The sequence below is a fragment of the Saimiri boliviensis genome, assembly GCF_048565385.1.
Source record: "Saimiri boliviensis isolate mSaiBol1 chromosome 16 unlocalized genomic scaffold, mSaiBol1.pri SUPER_16_unloc_2, whole genome shotgun sequence".
Classification (NCBI taxonomy): Eukaryota; Metazoa; Chordata; class Mammalia; order Primates; family Cebidae; genus Saimiri; species Saimiri boliviensis.
The window spans coordinates 46280-65551 of record NW_027412500.1 but is presented as its reverse complement, the minus strand read 5'-3'; the positions used below and the strand labels follow the sequence as shown (position 1 = coordinate 65551).

General features: G+C 45.8%; 1 protein-coding gene and 2 non-coding genes across 3 annotated transcripts in view; 2 read left to right on the top strand and 1 right to left on the bottom strand.

The window, feature by feature from the left end:
* Nucleotides 1–5263: 5263 nt before the first annotated feature.
* Nucleotides 5264–19272, bottom strand: part of LOC141583173 (NBPF family member NBPF1-like) — a 39961-nt gene continuing 25952 nt past the window's right edge. The window contains exons 8-19 of the mRNA XM_074392509.1: nt 17656–17760; nt 16888–17097; nt 15601–15705; nt 14146–14218; nt 13471–13694; nt 11566–11674; nt 10112–10180; nt 9437–9660; nt 7597–7648; nt 6673–6836; nt 5957–6007; nt 5264–5439 (exon numbers count right to left, since the gene is read on the bottom strand). Of these exons, the coding sequence (XP_074248610.1) occupies nt 5264–5439; nt 5957–6007; nt 6673–6836; nt 7597–7648; nt 9437–9660; nt 10112–10180; nt 11566–11674; nt 13471–13694; nt 14146–14218; nt 15601–15705; nt 16888–17097; nt 17656–17760 (1562 nt within the window). The remainder of the gene's footprint in view (nt 5440–5956; nt 6008–6672; nt 6837–7596; nt 7649–9436; nt 9661–10111; nt 10181–11565; nt 11675–13470; nt 13695–14145; nt 14219–15600; nt 15706–16887; nt 17098–17655; nt 17761–19272) is intronic.
* Nucleotides 8078–8218, top strand: LOC141583176 (U4 spliceosomal RNA). The gene has a single exon (XR_012515893.1). It is a non-coding gene; the product is annotated as a U4 spliceosomal RNA (small nuclear RNA).
* Nucleotides 12104–12244, top strand: LOC141583177 (U4 spliceosomal RNA). The gene has a single exon (XR_012515894.1). It is a non-coding gene; the product is annotated as a U4 spliceosomal RNA (small nuclear RNA).

Here is a 19272-nt window from a genome sequence, read left to right as displayed (position 1 = left end):
ATCTTTGACAAACCTGACAAAAACAAGCAATAGGGAAAGGATTCCCTGTTTAATAAATGGTGTTGGGGAAACGGGCTAGCCATGTGCAGAAAGCTGAAACTGGACTCCTTCCTTACACTTTAGACAAAAATTAAGTCCAGATAAATGAAAGATTTAAACGTAAGACCTAACACCATAAAAACCCATGAAGAAAACCTAGGAAATACCATGCAGGACATAGGCATAGGCAAGGACTTCATGACTCAAACACCAAAAGCATTGGAAACAAAAGGCAAAATAGACAAAATAGATCTAATTAAACCTAAGAGCTTCTGCACAGCAAAAGAAACAATCATTAGAGTGAACCAGAACCCAACAAAATGCAAAAAGCATTTTGCAAGTTACCCATCTCACAAAAAACTAATCATCAGAATCCATAAAGAACCAAAACAAATATACGAGAGAAAAAGCAACCCCATCAAAGAGTAGGCGAAGGCTATGAACAGACACTTTTCAAAAGATGACATTCAGGTGGCCAAGAAACATAAGAAAAAATGCTCAGCATCACTGGTCATTAGAAAAATGCAAATCAAAATCACATTCAGATACCATCTCACGCCATTTAGAATGGTGATCATTAAAGTATCAGGAGACAACAGATGCTGGAGAGGATGTGGAGAAATAGGAATTCTTTTACCCTGTTGGTGGGAATATAAATTACTTCAATCATTGTGGAAGACAGTGTGGCGATTCCTCAAGGATCTAGAAATAGAAATACCATTTGACCCAGCAATCCCATTACTGGGTATATACCCAAAGGATTATAAATTCTTCTATTATAAAGACACATGCACATGTATGATCATTGTGGCACTGTTTACAATAGCAAAGACTTACAACCAACCCAAATGCCCATCAATAACACAGTGGATAAAGAAAAAGTTGCACATATACACCAGGGAATACTATGTAGCCATAAAAAAGGATGAGTTCATTTCCTTTGCAGGGACATGGATAAAGCTGGAAACCATCATTCTCAGCAAACTGAAACAAGAACAGAAAACCAAACACCACATGTTTTCACTCATAAGAGAATGTTGAACAATGAGAACACAAGGACACAGGAGGGGAACATCACAAACTGAGGTCTGTTGAGGGTTGGGGGCAAGGGAGGGATAGCAGGGCATGGGGAGATTGAGAAAAAATAGCATTAGGACAAATACCTAATGTAAGTGATGGAGGGATGGAGGCAGCCAACCACCATGGCATGTGTAGACCTATGAAACAATCGTGCAAGATCTGCACGTGCACCCCAGGACTTAAAGTCAAATAAAGAAAAAATGAAAAGAAAAAGAAGATACACCCTGGGATGCGGTTTGTTCCCAGGAATTTGAAATATTTAAACAATGGTTCAACGATCACTTGACAGTTACACTATAAACAGGAATAAGATACACAGAGTTCAACATCATTACTTTGAGAAGATAAATTTTAATGTCATTTTCAATCTTTAAAATCTTTGGTTTTATTTTGAGAAAAAATCGTCAATCTTAAAAAGATCACTGCAAAAACAAAGGATAATAATCCATTTGCTTTTTCATATAAGAAACTTGGAAATATGATCATATGAAGGTCAACAGTCAACAGTCAATGTAGTGTGGCATATTAAGAACTGACGTTCATATAATAGGTAAGTTTAGAGAGATTACATTTCATGAGGAAATGTTTTATGAATTTTAATGGGGTATGTTTATTTGAATCTAATTTTTTATTCTGTTTTGGGAAATAGTCATCTGTTTCTTTTAGTGTATTCTCCTTCCCATCCACATATGTGGAATCTACCTATATTCTGCTCTTTTGAAATAGTTTAAAAGACTCAAAGAGAATGGCCTGGGTTTTGCATATCCTTAGTCTGACAGACATTTCCCTGGCTGCTCATTTAAATAGATATTAGCAGCTAAATAAGTAAACTACGTATCTTGTCAGTCAGAAATTAACAAAGGCTTCAAAATCAGTGAATTCTCTGTTTTGCTATGGCCTTATGTGCTGACAGTCTTATCTTAAGAGAAAAACTTTTAATAGTATAGATTAACATTAACTTTGGCCAAAATTAAAATGCAGGTAGGGAATTTTTTTCCAACAGAAACTAGGAAAAGCAAAGATAGAGTAAAAATGGAAAATTTCCAGTATAGAGATATAAATATAGTAACTGACACCTCCAGGGATGATTAATGAATAAAATGGTTAGGGGATGATCATTTGAACACTGGATATTAATACTTTTAAAAATGATTTTTCCAATTACTTCAGTAACAATAAGGTGTCTCTGAAAGGTACAGAACTGCTATCACAATCATGGTGATAGAAAAATGGTGGAACAGTCCTAGTACCACAATCATGGTGGTAGACAAATGGTGGAACAGTCCTGGTACCATGATCATGGTGGCAGACAAATGGTGGAACAGTCCTGGTACCATGATCATGGTGATAGACACATGGTGGAACAGTCCTGGTATCATGATCATGGAGATAGACAAATGGTAGAACAGCCCTGGTATCACAATCATGGTGGTAGACAAATGGTGGAACAGTCCTGGTACCATGATCATGGTGCTAGACAAATGGTGGAACAGTCCTGGTACCATGATCATAGATAGACAAATGGTGGAACAGTCCTGGTATCACGATCATGGTGGTAGACAAATGGTGCAATAGTCCTGGTACCACGATCATGGTGATAGACAAATGGTGTAACAGTCCTGGTATCACAGTCATAGTGGTATACAAATGGTGGAACAGTCCTGGCATCACAGTAATGGTGACAGACAAATGGTGGAACAGTCCTGGTATCACGATAATGGTGATAGACAAATGGTGGAACAGTTCTGGTATCACAGTCATGGTGGTAGACAAATAGTGGAACAGTCCTGGTATCACAGTAATGGTGATAGACAAATGGTGGAACAGTCCTGGTATCACAGTCATGGTGATAGAAAAATGATGGAACAGTCCTGGTATCACAGTAATGGTGGTAGACAAATAGTGGAACAGTCCTGGTATCACAGTAATGGTGATAGACAAATGGTGGAACAGTCCTGGTATCACAGTAATGGTGGTAGACAAATGGTGGAACAGTCCTGGTATCACAGTAATGGTGGTAGACAAATGGTGGAACAGTCCTGGTATCACAGTAATGGTGATAGACAAATGGTGGAACAGTCCTGGTATCACGGTCATGGTGGTAGACAAATGGTGGAACAGTCCTGGTATCATGATCATGGTGGTAGACAAATAGTGGAACAGTCCTGGTACCACAATCATGGTGATAGACAAATGGTGGAACAGTCCTGGCATCACGATCATTGTGGTAGACCAATGGTGGAAGAGTCCTGGTATCACGATCATGGTGATAGACAAATGGTGGAACAGTCCTCGTATAAAGATCATGCTGACAGACAAATGGTGGAACAGTACTGGTATCAGTATCATGGTGATAGACCAATAAAACAGTCCAGGTATCACGATCATGGTGATAGACAAATGGTAGAACAGTCCTGGTATCACAGTAATGGCAGTAGACAAATGGTGAAACAGTCCTGGTATCACAGTAATGGTGATAGACAAATGTTTGAACAGTCCTGGTGTCATGATCATGGTGATAGACAAATGGTGGAACAGTCCTGGTATCACGATCATGGTGATAGACAAATGGTGGAACAGTCCTGTTACCACGATCATGGTGGTAGACAAATGGTAAAACAGTCCTGGTACCACGATCATGGTGATAGACAAATGGTGAAAGAGTCCTGGTACCACGATCATGGTGATAGACAAATGGTGGAACAGTCCTGGTACCACGATCATGGTGATAGACAAATGGTGGAACAGTCCTGGTACCACAATCATGGTGGTAGACAAATGGTGGAACAGTCCTGATATCACAATTATGGTGATAGACAAATGATGGAACAGTCCTGGTGTCACAGTAGTGGTGATAGACAAATGGTGAAAAGTCGTCGTATCACAGTCATGGTGGTAGACAAATGGTGGAACAGTCCTGATACCACAATCATTTAGATAGACAAATGGTGGAACAGTCCTGGTACCATAATCATGGTGATAGACAAATGGTGGAACAGTCTTGGTATCACGATCATGGTGGTAGACAAATGGTAGAAGAATTCTGGTATCACGATCATGGTGATAGGGATATGGTGGAACAGTCCTGGTACCATGATCATGGTGATAGACAAATGGTGGAACAGTCCTAGTACCACAATCATGGTGATAGACAAATGGTGGAACAGTCCTGGTACCATAATCATGGTGATAGACAAATGGTGGAACAGTCTTGGTATCATGATCATGGTGGTAGACAAATGGTGTAAGAGTTCTGGTATCACAATCATGGTGATAGGGATATGGTGGAACAGTCCTGGTACCATGATCATGGTGATAGACTAATGGTGGAACAGTCCTGGTCTCAGGATGATGGTGGTTTACAAATGGTGGAATAGTCCTGGAATCACAAGCATTGTGGTAGGCAAATGGTGGAACAGTCCTGGTATGACGATCATGGTGATAGACAAATGGTGGAACACTCCTGGTATCACAGTAATGGTGATAGACAAATGGTGGAACAGTCCTGGTATCACGATCATGGTGATAGACAAATGGTGGAACAGTCTTGGTATCACGATCATGGTGATAGACAAATCGAACAGTCCAGGTATCACGATCACGGTGGGAGACACACAGGAACTTCTCTGCCTGCAGATGGCTGAGGTAGCATTGACCCTGCAGTGTTCCCGCAAAAACACTTAGGCTGAAGTTAATCATGAGGACATTTTCAGACAACTGCAGAGTATAAACCATCGACGCAGACAGCTGACCTGTCTACAGACAAGCCCATGTCACCACCATCAATGACAACAACAAAAAGGTGAGGAGACACTTTGGGTTCAAAAGAACTAAAGAAATGGAGCTGCATTATCTTTCGACTCTTTTTCAACCCAAAATGTCTCTTCTCTTTCAGTTGTGTGATCTGGGGTGACATGGGCTGTCTGAAGGAGACAGGTCCGTCGTGCTGCTCACTGGTCTACATTCTGAAGTTGTCTGGAGATTACTTCAGGCTATGAAACTCATGCTAAGTGTTTTCAGCAAGAACATGGCATTGTTCACAATCTGCACTGGCAGAGTCCCAGGTGACGTGTTGTCTTAGTGTGGGAATATGACCCCTATCCGGGAGACCAGGTGGAGTCTTATCACTGTCATAGTAAGAAACCTACTGTCCATGTCCAAAGTCAAGCGAACATGCTCTTCTACAAATAAAAAAGAGCATATGTGTAAGCCTGGCAGGTGTAAAATAACTCAGGATAGGCTGGATACATGGAATGCAATATATCCAGTGAGTACCGGAAGACTTCAGGCTCTTCTGCTTCCACCAGCTCCATGATAAGCCTAGAAAAGGGAAAGAAAAAACAAAAAAACAAAGAATAAGTCAAGGAAAATAAGACACCACAGAGCCCCGACTAGATTTCATGGGGAGCACAAGAAAGTGGTTACTAAAAAAATAAAAATAGATCCCTTAATGATGTAACAAATTATTGCCCTATGTTGGGATGGGCAAGAGTAGGGTAAAAAAGAATGAAAGAAAGAGAGAGAGAGAGAGAGAGAGAGAGAGTAAGCTGAGCTAACCGCCCAGGTGACACACTCATGAGGGAGGAAAAGGACACTCTGAGTGAGTACCCTCAGGACACACGGCGGACACTGATCATAAAAACAAGTATGGTCAAACTACGGCACTTAGTACATGATAAGGGGAGGAAGAAATGGAAACCTGAATATCTACTGCAACGAAAACCAACAGCAATGTTCGTAGGAGTAGTTCAGGCTTCGTTGAAACCATGGTGTCGATATTGTCAGCCCACTCCCTTCTCCCTGGACCTGGCATCTCCAGGTGTCTGCTCAAAGTTACCTGGGGCATGGTGGGTCTTGGTCTTCTTCCTCTTCTTGCTTATTTGAATCTCTGCAATAAATTCAGACAGGGACAGACAAAATAAGCCAATTCCCCTACACCCATAACAGTCCACTGTCTAATCCCTACACACGGACCTCAGGCTCCTCAGCATGAGGACAGGACAATGTGAGAGACAGACTTCAGGAGATCCCAAGGCCAATCATGATAGAGATTCCTCGGTTTGTGTCTCAGAACCAATGGTGAAGTGTCCCTATTCTGGTAGAGCATTAACCTTTGATCCCAAGTGTGTACAAACAGTTACACCAAGTGTGTACAAACAGGGAAGAACCTCCCAGACATGCTTGGGGAACAAAACTCATGAGGAACTTGGTAGCTGGAAAGACACATTGAATTCAGATGGACAGACAGCTTGTGGGCATGGGCTGCATAGCTTGGTGTGAGTGTGCAACACCTGCCTTGCGTTTCAATGTCCTGACAGTCGGTCCAGGGTGCGACGGGCATGGCCTGAGACTAGAGAGAGAGCAAAGCTCACTGACCCACCCCATGTACGTGCCTCAGACTGAACCCAGAGTGACTGAAATCTACACTGATGTACAGGGTCAGCCCACAGAGATGACAACTCTCAGCCCGGACAGGGGAGCAAAGCCCAAAGACTATGGGGTCTATCTGGGACACAAAATGGAGCTTTACCGCCTTCACAATGGAGTACTCACTGTCTATGTCACAAGCCAAGTCGACTTGCTGCTCCTCTAATGAGTGCAAGTTGCTCCTGTAAGGCTCACTGAAGGCAGATGTGCCAGGAGGAACTGAGAGAGTCGAATAACCTTCATCCCAGGACTCCTGGGGGGCTTCTTCCTCCACATATTCCTGCAGATTCCTGATGAGCCAGGCAGGACAGGATGACAGAAGATTAAACCAACAGAGATTAGACAACAGAGTTTCCCAGCGGATCTGATGGAAGTCAGAAAGAAGTGGTCCCAGAAAGCAAAGGAATTTTTCCTTCAAGAGAAAAAAAAAAAAAAAAAAAAACTATCCTTCAAATTGCAGGGCAGAGGGTGACTACCCTGGGGACAGATAACAAATGAGCAGCAGGTGCTCAGTGCATTTGCCACAGATGAGCCACTGCAGGACACCCAGACTAATAAGGGGCTTCAACTACCTCGCATCAGTTGTGTTCAATTTTATATGTGGCATTCAAGAGAACAGAGCTCTTGAGGCATTCCAGACACCCAGATTTTGGGTATTAAGGACCTCCATTTTCCAGTACGTTGATATCATATGTATATTTTTTGAATTTCTTCTATTCACAAATCCGAGCAAACATGCCAAAAGAAATACACAGAGAGCATACATGTGTCTCTCAATGGATTCAAACACAAGAGAGAGAACAGGTGAAACCAACAAATCCCTGTGGGCTGAAGTCACCTGGCTCACGGACTGTAGACTCCTATCTTGGGAGGACTAAGAAATTAAACCGTATAAAAGTGCCAAAATTCACGCACAACATTGTCAATAAAGACAATTTGTAGCTGGGTGAAAGGAAGAAAGACTTCCAGTCATCACTTCCTCAGTTTCCCTAAATCTGCTGGCTGCAGGTGTCACTACTGAACACACAGCTCAAAACCCCACAGCATTACCTGTGCGGTACGGGCCCTTTTTCTTCCTCGTCCTCATCATCGCTTTGACTTTCTGTAAACAAATTCAGAAAAGCAGGTCACGTGAAGAACATCACACTTCACATGTGACCAAATCAGCGTTAAGTCACAGCACAAGCACAGAATTGTTCCCAGGGCAAGAATACAAATTCTGACAGGAAGATTCCAGGGTGCCCTAGATGAAGCCTGGTGAGTAGATGAGCCTGCTTTCCAGATGCCCGGGCTAAAATCTCCCTGTACGGGTACACCATAATGCCGTATTCTCTCCGCGAGTCTATGCAAAGTTAAACCACATTTTTTCCCAGAAAGTCTCCAAAAATTAGTCACACTATTTTCGGGGAGTGTTGCTACAACACTGACGTATCTCACCAGGTAGCAAGGTCACTGAATGGTCACAGGCATCTAGACATGAAACCGGACAATATGTAAACTCTAACAACACCTGCTCGAAAAAGAATCTGCGAGCTTTGCGCAGTGGCAGTATCCGAGCCAATGAGTTTTATCTGAGATGAGATTATTGCTCATTGAAAACTTTCCCCGATACCCCGCCGTGAAGACAGGCAATAGAGTCGGCATTGACCTTTTCTGACAGTCTCTAGGGAGAAGGAATGAAAAAAAAAAAAAAAAAAAAAACACACACACAAACAAAAAAGAATCTGCGGGCCGGGCAAGGTGGCTCACGCCTGGAATCCCAGCACTCTGAAAGGCCGAGGTGAGCACTTCACGAGGTCAGGAGATCGGGACCATCCCGGCTGACACGGTGAAAGCCTGTCTCTACTAAAAATACAAAGAAATTAGCTGGGCACGGTGGCACGCGCCTACAGACTCAGCAACTCGGGAGGCTGAGGCAGAACAATCGTCTGAACCCAGGAGGCAGAGGTTGCAGTCACCTGACATCGTGCAACTGAACTCCAGCCTGAATGACAGAGGGACACTCCATCTAAAAAAAAAAAAAAAAAAAAAATCCTTGATTTGAAAGGACAAGGTGGGTCAAAAATTGGAGGTCTGGAGTTCAAAACCAGCCTGGCCAATATGGTGAAACCTCGTCTCCACTAAAAATACAAAAATTAGCCAGGTGTGGTGGTGGGCACCTGTGGTCCCAGCTACTCAGGAGGCAGAGGCAGGAGAATCACTGGAGTCCGTGAAGCGGAGATTGCAGTAAGCCAAGAGGGTGCCACTGCACTCCAGCCTGGGTGACAAAATAAGACTCCAACTCAACAACAGCAAACAACACGTGATGCTACCAAGAACAATCGCACCGGCCGTGGCACTGACGGGGTGGAGAGCCGGGGTGAGCCTCGCTTTACGGAAACATACCAGCAAGGTAAAGGGCAAATGTTTTCATCCTGGTTTCAAGGTGACTGTGCAGCTAAGCAAGCTGACTTAAAAGAGATCAAGACTGAAGCTCGGAGCAGTGAAACCTGGGGAACGATATCCCCCAATAAACAGGCAAGGCTCCCCGTTTCCTTAGAAAGAAATGGAAACTCCATGAACTTCGTTCAGGGACAGATGACATCATTACAGGTGATGAGAGATACCGACTCAAAGCTAGGACACCTGACAGACACCTACTGGACACCTCCAGCACTCAGGTGACCATGAGTTTGTCACACTGGCCTGGGGTCTGGTAACTTGATACTTGGGCCTGGGAGACAAACGCACGGCACGAGCTGAGGAAGAGATAAAAATTCCCTGATCATCCGTGTTTACTATCCCATCCCACATTTTTATTCAAACCCATCCGTGTGTATAGAGCCCGTCTTCCGAGGTGATCTTCCCCAGCCTAGACAGAGGTGCCAAAAACAAGGAATGTAGAGGTCACCTGAAAGAATGACCAGAGCATCCTCCACTACATCATGAGATGATGGACTCCCTGCCACCAGTGCAGAGTCCACGTTGTCTTCCTCAAACGTGATTTCATCGGTGTCTCCGTGAGGCTGGCTGGAGGCAGTCGGGCCGTAGCTACTTGAACGAGTGATGGCACATTCCTCCAGTGAGTCTTCAGGGACTCTCTGGACATCAACCTTTGGCACCTCCCCAATGAGCCTGACGGTATAGAGATGACAAAACGTTAAACAAAGGGGGATTGGACCCCACGAAGTCCTGGCTGGTTTTCACAGGAGGAATAAGACAGGGGTCTCAGAAGGCAAATGGGAGGTTCCCTTTGAGAGGAAACAGGCAATCCTCCTCTCTGCCACAGAGCATGGCTGCCATGGGAACCGGAGAGAAAGGGAGCAGCTGGTATTCATCACACGGGGCAGAAAGGAGCTGAGAAGAACAGAGACTCAGTTATCCCTGCAGAATTCAGACACGGCACTCGGCACATACAAAGAACCACAACAGCTGCCACGCCCTGTGTCTCAGTTGGGTTCAACTGAACGTATTGTGGCCAAGGGAGCGGAGGCTTTTGGCCCACGGTAGACACCAGAGAGGGTGAGATTCTAGAACTTTCCCATACTTTACCACCCACTACTTGCCCCTGATTATTCAGCATTACCTGGGGGCACGTGACTCCTGTATTATCTCAGCCTCTGCGACATGAACACCTTCATCCTCATCTGCGTCACTTTCTGCAAGTACAGATGTGTTCGTTCAGATATTTCCCACTTCACACTCTGCAAGCACAGTCAGCCCAATGTGCACAGGGACACGGACGTCCGTGTGTGGGTCCCTGATCTACTGAAAGCTCTCACGATTTCTCTTTCACAAGAGAACCCTGGCACGGTTTCCTGATCCACCGGGCAATGCATTTCTGATCCGGAGGCTCACCGTCAAGAGGAGGCCAAATGTTGAAAAGACCTTCTGCTCCCACATCACTGGAGGCTCGTGGGGCCTCTCTCTGGACTTTGGCAGCTGTCTCCCCCATCCTGACACAGATCTGATGCCCAGGGACACGCTTGCCTTCCTGTCACAGTTCACATTTACAACCCGTTTCTTTCCCTTAGGAGAGGACAAACAAACTTGTCCCACAATTCTCTGCACATCAGGTGACTTCACAGGCCCTCCCAGTGGCTTCTGCTATGTTATTCTGGGACGTTCTCTCCACAGGGAGTGCTCCGGTCTGGGTTGAACCGCTTCCTAACACCCAATGCCCGCACATCAAGTGCTGTCTCCAACACCACACAGCGAGGGGCTTCATCTCATCTGGAGAAGCGGTCCTAAGTGATCGCACACTTGAATGCTTCAGATGCTGCAAGGCATCTGCCTTTGCAGATGGAGAGAGAGAAATTTGCCTGACTTTGCAGATGAAGAGACAGAAAGTCAGGAAGGAGAAATCAATTGCTCACCGACAGTTACTAAAGACACTGCTGAAGATACAGCCTGGGAACCTTCCTTCTGAATCCAGACCTCTTTCCACTCCAACAACCGCCCTCCTGTCACAGCCTCCTTTCTGTCCTCTGCAACTGGATAGATGCCGCCTCTTGTTCCAAAGACCACCTCCCATCACACTATGGGCGGAGCAGAGTCCTCTTTAAGCTCCCACGGCGGGTACCGTGTACTATCACCGGAGTTCCCCCAGGCCCCCAGAACGGAGCCTTCCCTGCCGGACCTCAGCGGAAACCTCAACTGAATGGCAGTTCACGAGCCTCAGCCATTTAGACCCACAGCCTAGATGCTACGTGTCTGCAGGATCTTCTGTGCTACAGAGAGGATTCCTGTCAACATGATTTAGCCTCTTGCTGAGAAAAACAGGTGGTTCTGTGCCTGTGCCGGGAATCCATAGCTGAGATTTGACCCTGAGTCCCACACCCGCCATACTGCAGACGTGGAAAGGTGGCTACATACTCTGGCCTCTCTCTCATCCATTTTTAACAAAATGTTAAAATACAAAGTTATATTTGCCTAGAGGTATGGGGAAAATGAAATACATTCTGATGAAGAGAGCGTTCCGTATCTCAGACAAAACACAGAACACTCTTCAGCACACTCGTGATGGTCAACCTATAGAACTTACCTTCCGTCTTCAGCCGGCAGCCCAGGTCGCAGGCCGCCTGGCTCATAAGAAGTTTATTTTGCTTGTCTTCATATTTCTGGTCCTCCTCATGATCTTTTCCATCTTCTGTAAACAAATTCAGAAAAGCAGGTCACGTGAAGAACATCACACTTCACATGTGACCAAATCAGCGTTAAGTCACAGCACAAGCACAGAATTGTTCCCAGGGCAAGAATACAAATTCTGACAGGAAGATTCCAGGGTGCCCTAGATGAAGCCTGGTGAGTAGATGAGCCTGCTTTCCAGATGCCCGGGCTAAAATCTCCCTGTACGGGTACACCATAATGCCGTATTCTCTCCGCGAGTCTATGCAAAGTTAAACCACATTTTTTCCCAGAAAGTCTCCAAAAATTAGTCACACTATTTTCGGGGAGTGTTGCTACAACACTGACGTATCTCACCAGGTAGCAAGGTCACTGAATGGTCACAGGCATCTAGACATGAAACCGGACAATATGTAAACTCTAACAACACCTGCTCGAAAAAGAATCTGCGAGCTTTGCGCAGTGGCAGTATCCGAGCCAATGAGTTTTATCTGAGATGAGATTATTGCTCATTGAAAACTTTCCCCGATACCCCGCCGTGAAGACAGGCAATAGAGTCGGCATTGACCCTTTCTGACAGTCTCTAGGGAGAAGGAATAAAAAAAAAAAAAAAAAAAAAACACACACACACACAAACAAAAAAGAATCTGCGGGCCGGGCAAGGTGGCTCACGCCTGGAATCCCAGCACTCTGAAAGGCCGAGGTGAGCACTTCACGAGGTCAGGAGATCGGGACCATCCCGGCTGACACGGTGAAAGCCTGTCTCTACTAAAAATACAAAGAAATTAGCTGGGCACGGTGGCACGCGCCTACAGTCTCAGCAACTCGGGAGGCTGAGGCAGAACAATCATCTGAACCCAGGAGGCAGAGGTTGCAGTCACCTGACATCGTGCAACTGAACTCCAGCCTGAATGACAGAGGGACACTCCATCTCAAAAAAAAAAAAAAAAAAAAAAAAAATCCTTGATTTGAAAGGACGAGGTGGGTCAAAAATTGGAGGTCTGGAGTTCAAAACCAGCCTGGCCAATATGGTGAAACCTCGTCTCCACTAAAAATACAAAAATTAGCCAGGTGTGGTGGTGGGCACCTGTGGTCCCAGCTACTCAGGAGGCAGAGGCAGGAGAATCACTGGAGTCCGTGAAGCGGAGATTGCAGTAAGCCAAGAGGGTGCCACTGCACTCCAGCCTGGGTGACAAAATAAGACTCCAACTCAACAACAGCAAACAACACGTGATGCTACCAAGAACAATCGCACCGGCCGGGGCACTGACGGGGTGGAGAGCCGGGGTGAGCCTCGCTTTACGGAAACATACCAGCAAGGTAAAGGGCAAATGTTTTCATCCTGGTTTCAAGGTGACTGTGCAGCTAAGCAAGCTGACTTAAAAGAGATCAAGACTGAAGCTCGGAGCAGTGAAACCTGGGGAACGATATCCCCCAATAAACAGGCAAGGCTCCCCGTTTCCTTAGAAAGAAATGGAAACTCCATGAACTTCGTTCAGGGACAGATGACATCATTACAGGTGATGAGAGATACCGACTCAAAGCTAGGACACCTGACAGACACCTACTGGACACCTCCAGCACTCAGGTGACCATGAGTTTGTCACACTGGCCTGGGGTCTGGTAACTTGATACTTGGGCCTGGGAGACAAACGCACGGCATGAGCTGAGGAAGAGATAAAAATTCCCTGATCATCCGTGTTTACTATCCCATCCCACATTTTTATTCAAACCCATCCGTGTGTATAGAGCCCGTCTTCCGAGGTGATCTTCCCCAGCCTAGACAGAGGTGCCAAAAACAAGGAATGTAGAGGTCACCTGAAAGAATGACCAGAGCATCCTCCACTACATCATGAGATGATGGACTCCCTGCCACCAGTGCAGAGTCCACGTTGTCTTCCTCAAACGTGATTTCATCGGTGTCTCCGTGAGGCTGGCTGGAGGCAGTCGGGCCGTAGCTACTTGAACGAGTGATGGCACATTCCTCCAGTGAGTCTTCAGGGACTCTCTGGACATCAACCTTTGGCACCTCCCCGATGAGCCTGACGGTATAGAGATGACAAAACGTTAAACAAAGGGGGATTGGACCCCACGAAGTCCTGGCTGGTTTTCACAGGAGGAATAAGACAGGGGTCTCAGAAGGCAAATGGGAGGTTCCCTTTGAGAGGAAACAGGCAATCCTCCTCTCTGCCACAGAGCATGGCTGCCATGGGAACCGGAGAGAAAGGGAGCAGCTGGTATTCATCACACGGGGCAGAAAGGAGCTGAGAAGAACAGAGACTCAGTTATCCCTGCAGAATTCAGACACGGCACTCGGCACATACAAAGAACCACAACAGCTGCCACGCCCTGTGTCTCAGTTGGGTTCAACTGAACGTATTGTGGCCAAGGGAGCGGAGGCTTTTGGCCCACGGTAGACACCAGAGAGGGTGAGATTCTAGAACTTTCCCATACTTTACCACCCACTACTTGCCCCTGATTATTCAGCATTACCTGGGGGCACGTGACTCCTGTATTATCTCAGCCTCTGCGACATGAACACCTTCATCCTCATCTGCGTCATTTTCTGCAAGTACAGATGTGTTCGTTCAGATATTTCCCACTTCACACTCTGCAAGCACAGTCAGCCCAATGTGCACAGGGACACGGACGTCCGTGTGTGGGTCCCTGATCTACTGAAAGCTCTCACGATTTCTCTTTCACAAGAGAACCCTGGCACGGTTTCCTGATCCACCGGGCAATGCATTTCTGTCCGGAGGCTCACCGTCAAGAGGAGGCCAAATGTTGAAAAGACCTTCTGCTCCCACATCACTGGAGGCTCGTGGGGCCTCTCTCTGGACTTTGGCAGCTGTCTCCCCCATCCTGACACAGATCTGATGCCCAGGGACACACTTGCCTTCCTGTCACAGTTCACATTTACAACCCGTTTCTTTCCCTTAGGAGAGGACAAACAAACTTGTCCCACAATTCTCTGCACATCAGGTGACTTCACAGGCCCTCCCAGTGGCTTCTGCTATGTTATTCTGGGACGTTCTCTCCACAGGGAGTGCTCCGGTCTGGGTTGAACCGCTTCCTAACACCCAATGCCCGCACATCAAGTGCTGTCTCCAACACCACACAGCGAGGGGCTTCATCTCATCTGGAGAAGCGGTCCTAAGTGATCGCACACTTGAATGCTTCAGACGCTGCAAGGCATCTGCCTTTGCAGATGGAGAGAGAGAAATTTGCCTGACTTTGCAGATGAAGAGACAGAAAGTCAGGAAGGAGAAATCAATTGCTCACCGACAGTTACTAAAGACACTGCTGAAGATACAGCCTGGGAACCTTCCTTCTGAATCCAGACCTCTTTCCACTCCAACAACCGCCCTCCTGTCACAGCCTCCTTTCTGTCCTCTGCAACTGGATAGATGCCGCCTCTTGTTCCAAAGACCACCTCCCATCACACTATGGGCGGAGCAGAGTCCTCTTTAAGCTCCCACGGCGGGTACCGTGTACTATCACCGGAGTTCCCCCAGGCCCCCAGAACGGAGCCTTCCCTGCCGGACCTCAGCGGAAACCTCAACTGAATGGCAGTTCACGAGCCTCAGCCATTTAGACCCACAGCCTAGATGCTACGTGTCTGCAGGATCTTCTGTGCTACAGAGAGGATTCCTGTCAACATGATTTAGCCTCTTGCTGAGAAAAACAGGTGGTTCTGTGCCTGTGCCGGGAATCCATAGCTGAGATTTGACCCTGAGTCCCACACCCGCCATACTGCAGACGTGGAAAGGTGGCTACATACTCTGGCCTCTCTCTCATCCATTTTTAACAAAATGTTAAAATACAAAGTTATATTTGCCTAGAGGTATGAGGAAAATGAAATACATTGATGAAGAGAGCGTTCCGTTTCTCAGACAAAACACAGAACACTCTTCAGCACTTCCGTGATGGTCAACCTATAGAACTTACCTTCCGTGTTCAGCCGGCAGCCCAGGTCACAGGCCACCTGGCTCATAAGAAGTTTATTTTGCTTGTCTTCATATTTCTGGTCCTCCTCATGATCTTTTTGATCTTCTGTAAACAAATTCAGAAGAGCAGGTCTCATTGAGCAAATCTCACTTCACGCAAGACCAAATCAATGTCTGGTCATAGCACAAGGGCGTAGAATATTCTCAATGGAAGAGTGTGATATTATGATGACCATGTTGTAACGGTCCCTAGACTATGTCACCCTAGAAGTAGATGAGTCTGCTTCTCAGATCCATGGGACAAACTCTCCTTCATCTTGTAGTTCTTAATCACCTATCCCCTGACCTTAGTCAGTGCAAACAATTATAACATTTCCCCAAAATGTTCACAACTTGCCGTAACTACTTTCCAGAAGCTTTGCTGCAATCCTGATCTACCTCATCATATATCAAGGTCAATCAGTGTTTAGAGAAATTTATATAGGAGACTGGACCAATGGATGAATTCTAACAACATTTACAAAAAAAGAATCTGTGGAGCCAGCACGGTGGTTCATACCTTGAATCCAAGCAACTTACAACGCCCAAGCTGGCAGACCACTTGACTTCAGGAGGTCAAGACCAGCCTGGCCAATGTGGTGAAACCTTGCCTCTACATAAAATACAAAAATTAGCCAGGCATCGTGGTGCCCACCGCTGATCCCAGCTAATTGGGAGGCTGAGGTACCAGGGTACATCAGTACCAGGGTACTCCCTGCTCTTGATCATGCCACATACACATACCACAGCTTCTATTAGGAGCAGGGTTCCCTTCAAGCTCCTCACAGGAGGCACTGTGTGCTATCATCATGTTTCCCCCAGTGTCTCTAGAGCACAGCTTTGCGTACTGGGCCTCAGCAGAAACCAAAACTGAATGGAAGTTCAGTAGCCTCAGACATTTAGACCAACAGACTAGATGGTTCTTGTCTGTAGGATCTTACATGGTACTGAGAAGATTTCTGTAAACATGGATTTAGCCTCTTGATGAAAAAATCAGGTGGTTCTGTGTCAGAAATCAATAGCTGGGATTGTATCCCCAGTCCCACAACCCACCTTACTGCAGGTATGAAAAAGTTGCTAAACACTCTGGCCTCTGTCTTCCATCTTTACCAAAATGTTAAAATACCCATTTCTATTTTCTGCAAGTATGGGCAGAAAAAATTCATTTTGATGAAGAGAATGGTTAGTGATTCAAGACAACACAGGACATCATTGATCACTTTCGTGGTGGTCAGCCTACAGAACTCACCGTGTATCTTCAGCCAGTCGTTCAGGAAGTCCACCGCCTGGCTCCTAAGAAGTGTCTTTTTGTTGGCTCTGGCATTCAGTCGGTTTTCTTCCTGTTGGCAGCAGGATTTCTCATTGCCTTCTGGAATGTTCACCTCTGTGTTTTTTCTGGAAGGAGACTTGCCAGATGGCACCATGTTGACATTTGGGGCAGAACACAGAAAGCCAGTGACTGGGGAGAAAAAACCCAAATACATGATAGGTTACAAACTGGTGATGTCAAATTGGTTTAATCGGGACTGAGGGATGTCACTGACAGCCTTGCCTATTGATTTGAAGATGCGTTTCCCTGCTTTTCCTCTTCTCATCTCCACTCCCAACCTCCTTAAAGCAACTTGGCTTAACTACTCAGTCACCCTGAAACCTGGAAATGAACACTTCTGCCTTTTTCTTGCTTATAAGTTCTGCAGGATCTTATATGGTAGACAGGATTCTTGTCAACATGATTTATCCTCTTGCTGAGAAAAACAGGTGGTTCTGCTCCTGTGTCAGCAATCAATAGCTGGGATATTAACACTAGTCCCACACCCGCCTACTGCAGACGTGGAAACGTTGCTAAATACTTTGGCCTCTGTCTTCCATCTTTAACAAAATGTTAAAATACCCATTGCTACTTTCCTAGACGTATGGGAAGGATTAAATTAACTTTGAAGAAGAGAGTGTATCATTTCTCTGAGACAAGACAGGACATTGTTCAGCACTTTCGTGATGGTGAACCTATAGAATTTACCTTTCGTCTTCAGCCGGCAGCTCAGATAGTAGGCCACTTGACTCATAAGAAGTTTATTTTTGCTGTATCTGTATTTCCGTTCTTCATCGTGATCTTTTCGATCTTCTGTCAACAAATCAGAAGAGCAGGTCACATTAAGCAAATCGCACTTCACACAAGACCAAATCAGTGTTCAGTCATAGCACAAGGATGAAAAATATTCTCAGCGTAAGAATGTGATATTCTGACAGGAATATTCTAACGAGCCCTAGACTAAGTCGCCCTAGAAGTAAATGAGCCTGCTTTTCAGATCCATGGGACAAAATCTCCCTCATCCGGTAGATCTTAATCGCATATCCTGTGACCTAAGTCAGTGCAAATAATTAAAACTTTTTCCCAATTTTTGCAGTCTACCCATCTGACAAGGGGCTGATACCCAGAATTTACAAAGAACTAAAGCAGATCTACAAGAAAAAAAACAAACAAGCCCATTCAAAAATGGGCGAAGGATATGAACAGATACTTTACAAAAGAAGACATACAGGAGGCCAACAAACATAGGAAAAAATGCTCATCATCACTGGTCATCAGAGAAATGCAAATCAAAACCACATTGAGATACCATCTCACACCAGTTAGAATGGCGATCATTAAAAAATCTGGAAACAACAGATGCTGGAGAGGATGTGGAGAAATAGGAACACTTTTTTTTTTTTTTTTTTTTTTTTTTTTTTGAGATGGATTTCCGCTCTTGTTACCCAGGCTGGAGTGCAATGGCGCGATCTCGGCTCACCGCAATCTCCGCCTCCTGGGTTCAGGCAATTCTCCTGCCTCAGCCTCCTGAGTAGCTGGGATTACAGGCACGCGCCACCATGCCCAGCTAATTTTTTTTGTATTTTTAGTAGAGACGGGGTTTCACCATGTTGACCAGGATGGTCTCGATCTCTCGACCTCGTGATCCACCCGCCTCGGCCTCCCAAAGTGCTGGGATTACAGGCTTGAGCCACCGCGCCCGGCCGTGGAACACTTCTACACTGTTGGTGGGAATGTAAATTAATTCAACCATTGTGGAAGACAGTGTGGCGATTCCTCAAGAACCTAAAAATAGAAATCCCATTTGACCCAGCAATCCCATTACTGGGTATATATCCAAAGGATTATAAATCATTCTACTACAAGGACACATGCACACGAATGTTCATTGCAGCACTGTTTACAATAGCAAAGACCTGGAACCAACCCAAATGCCCAACGATGATAGACTGGATAGGGAAAATGTGGTACATATACACCATGGAATATTACGCAGCCATCAAAAACGATGAGTTCACGTCCTTTGTAGGGACATGGATGAACCTGGAAACCATCATTCTCAGCAAACTGACACAAGAGCAGAAAATCAAACACCATATATTCTCACTCATAGGCGGGTGTTGAACAATGAGAACACATGGACACAGGGAGGGGAGCACTACACACTGGGGTCCGTTGGGGGGAAATGGGGGAGGGGAGGGGGGTGGGGAGGTGGGAAGAGATAGCATGGGGAGAAATGCCAGATACAGGTGAGGGGACGGAAGGCAGCAAACCACACTGCCATGTGTGTACCCATGCAACAATCTTGCATGTTCTTCACATGTA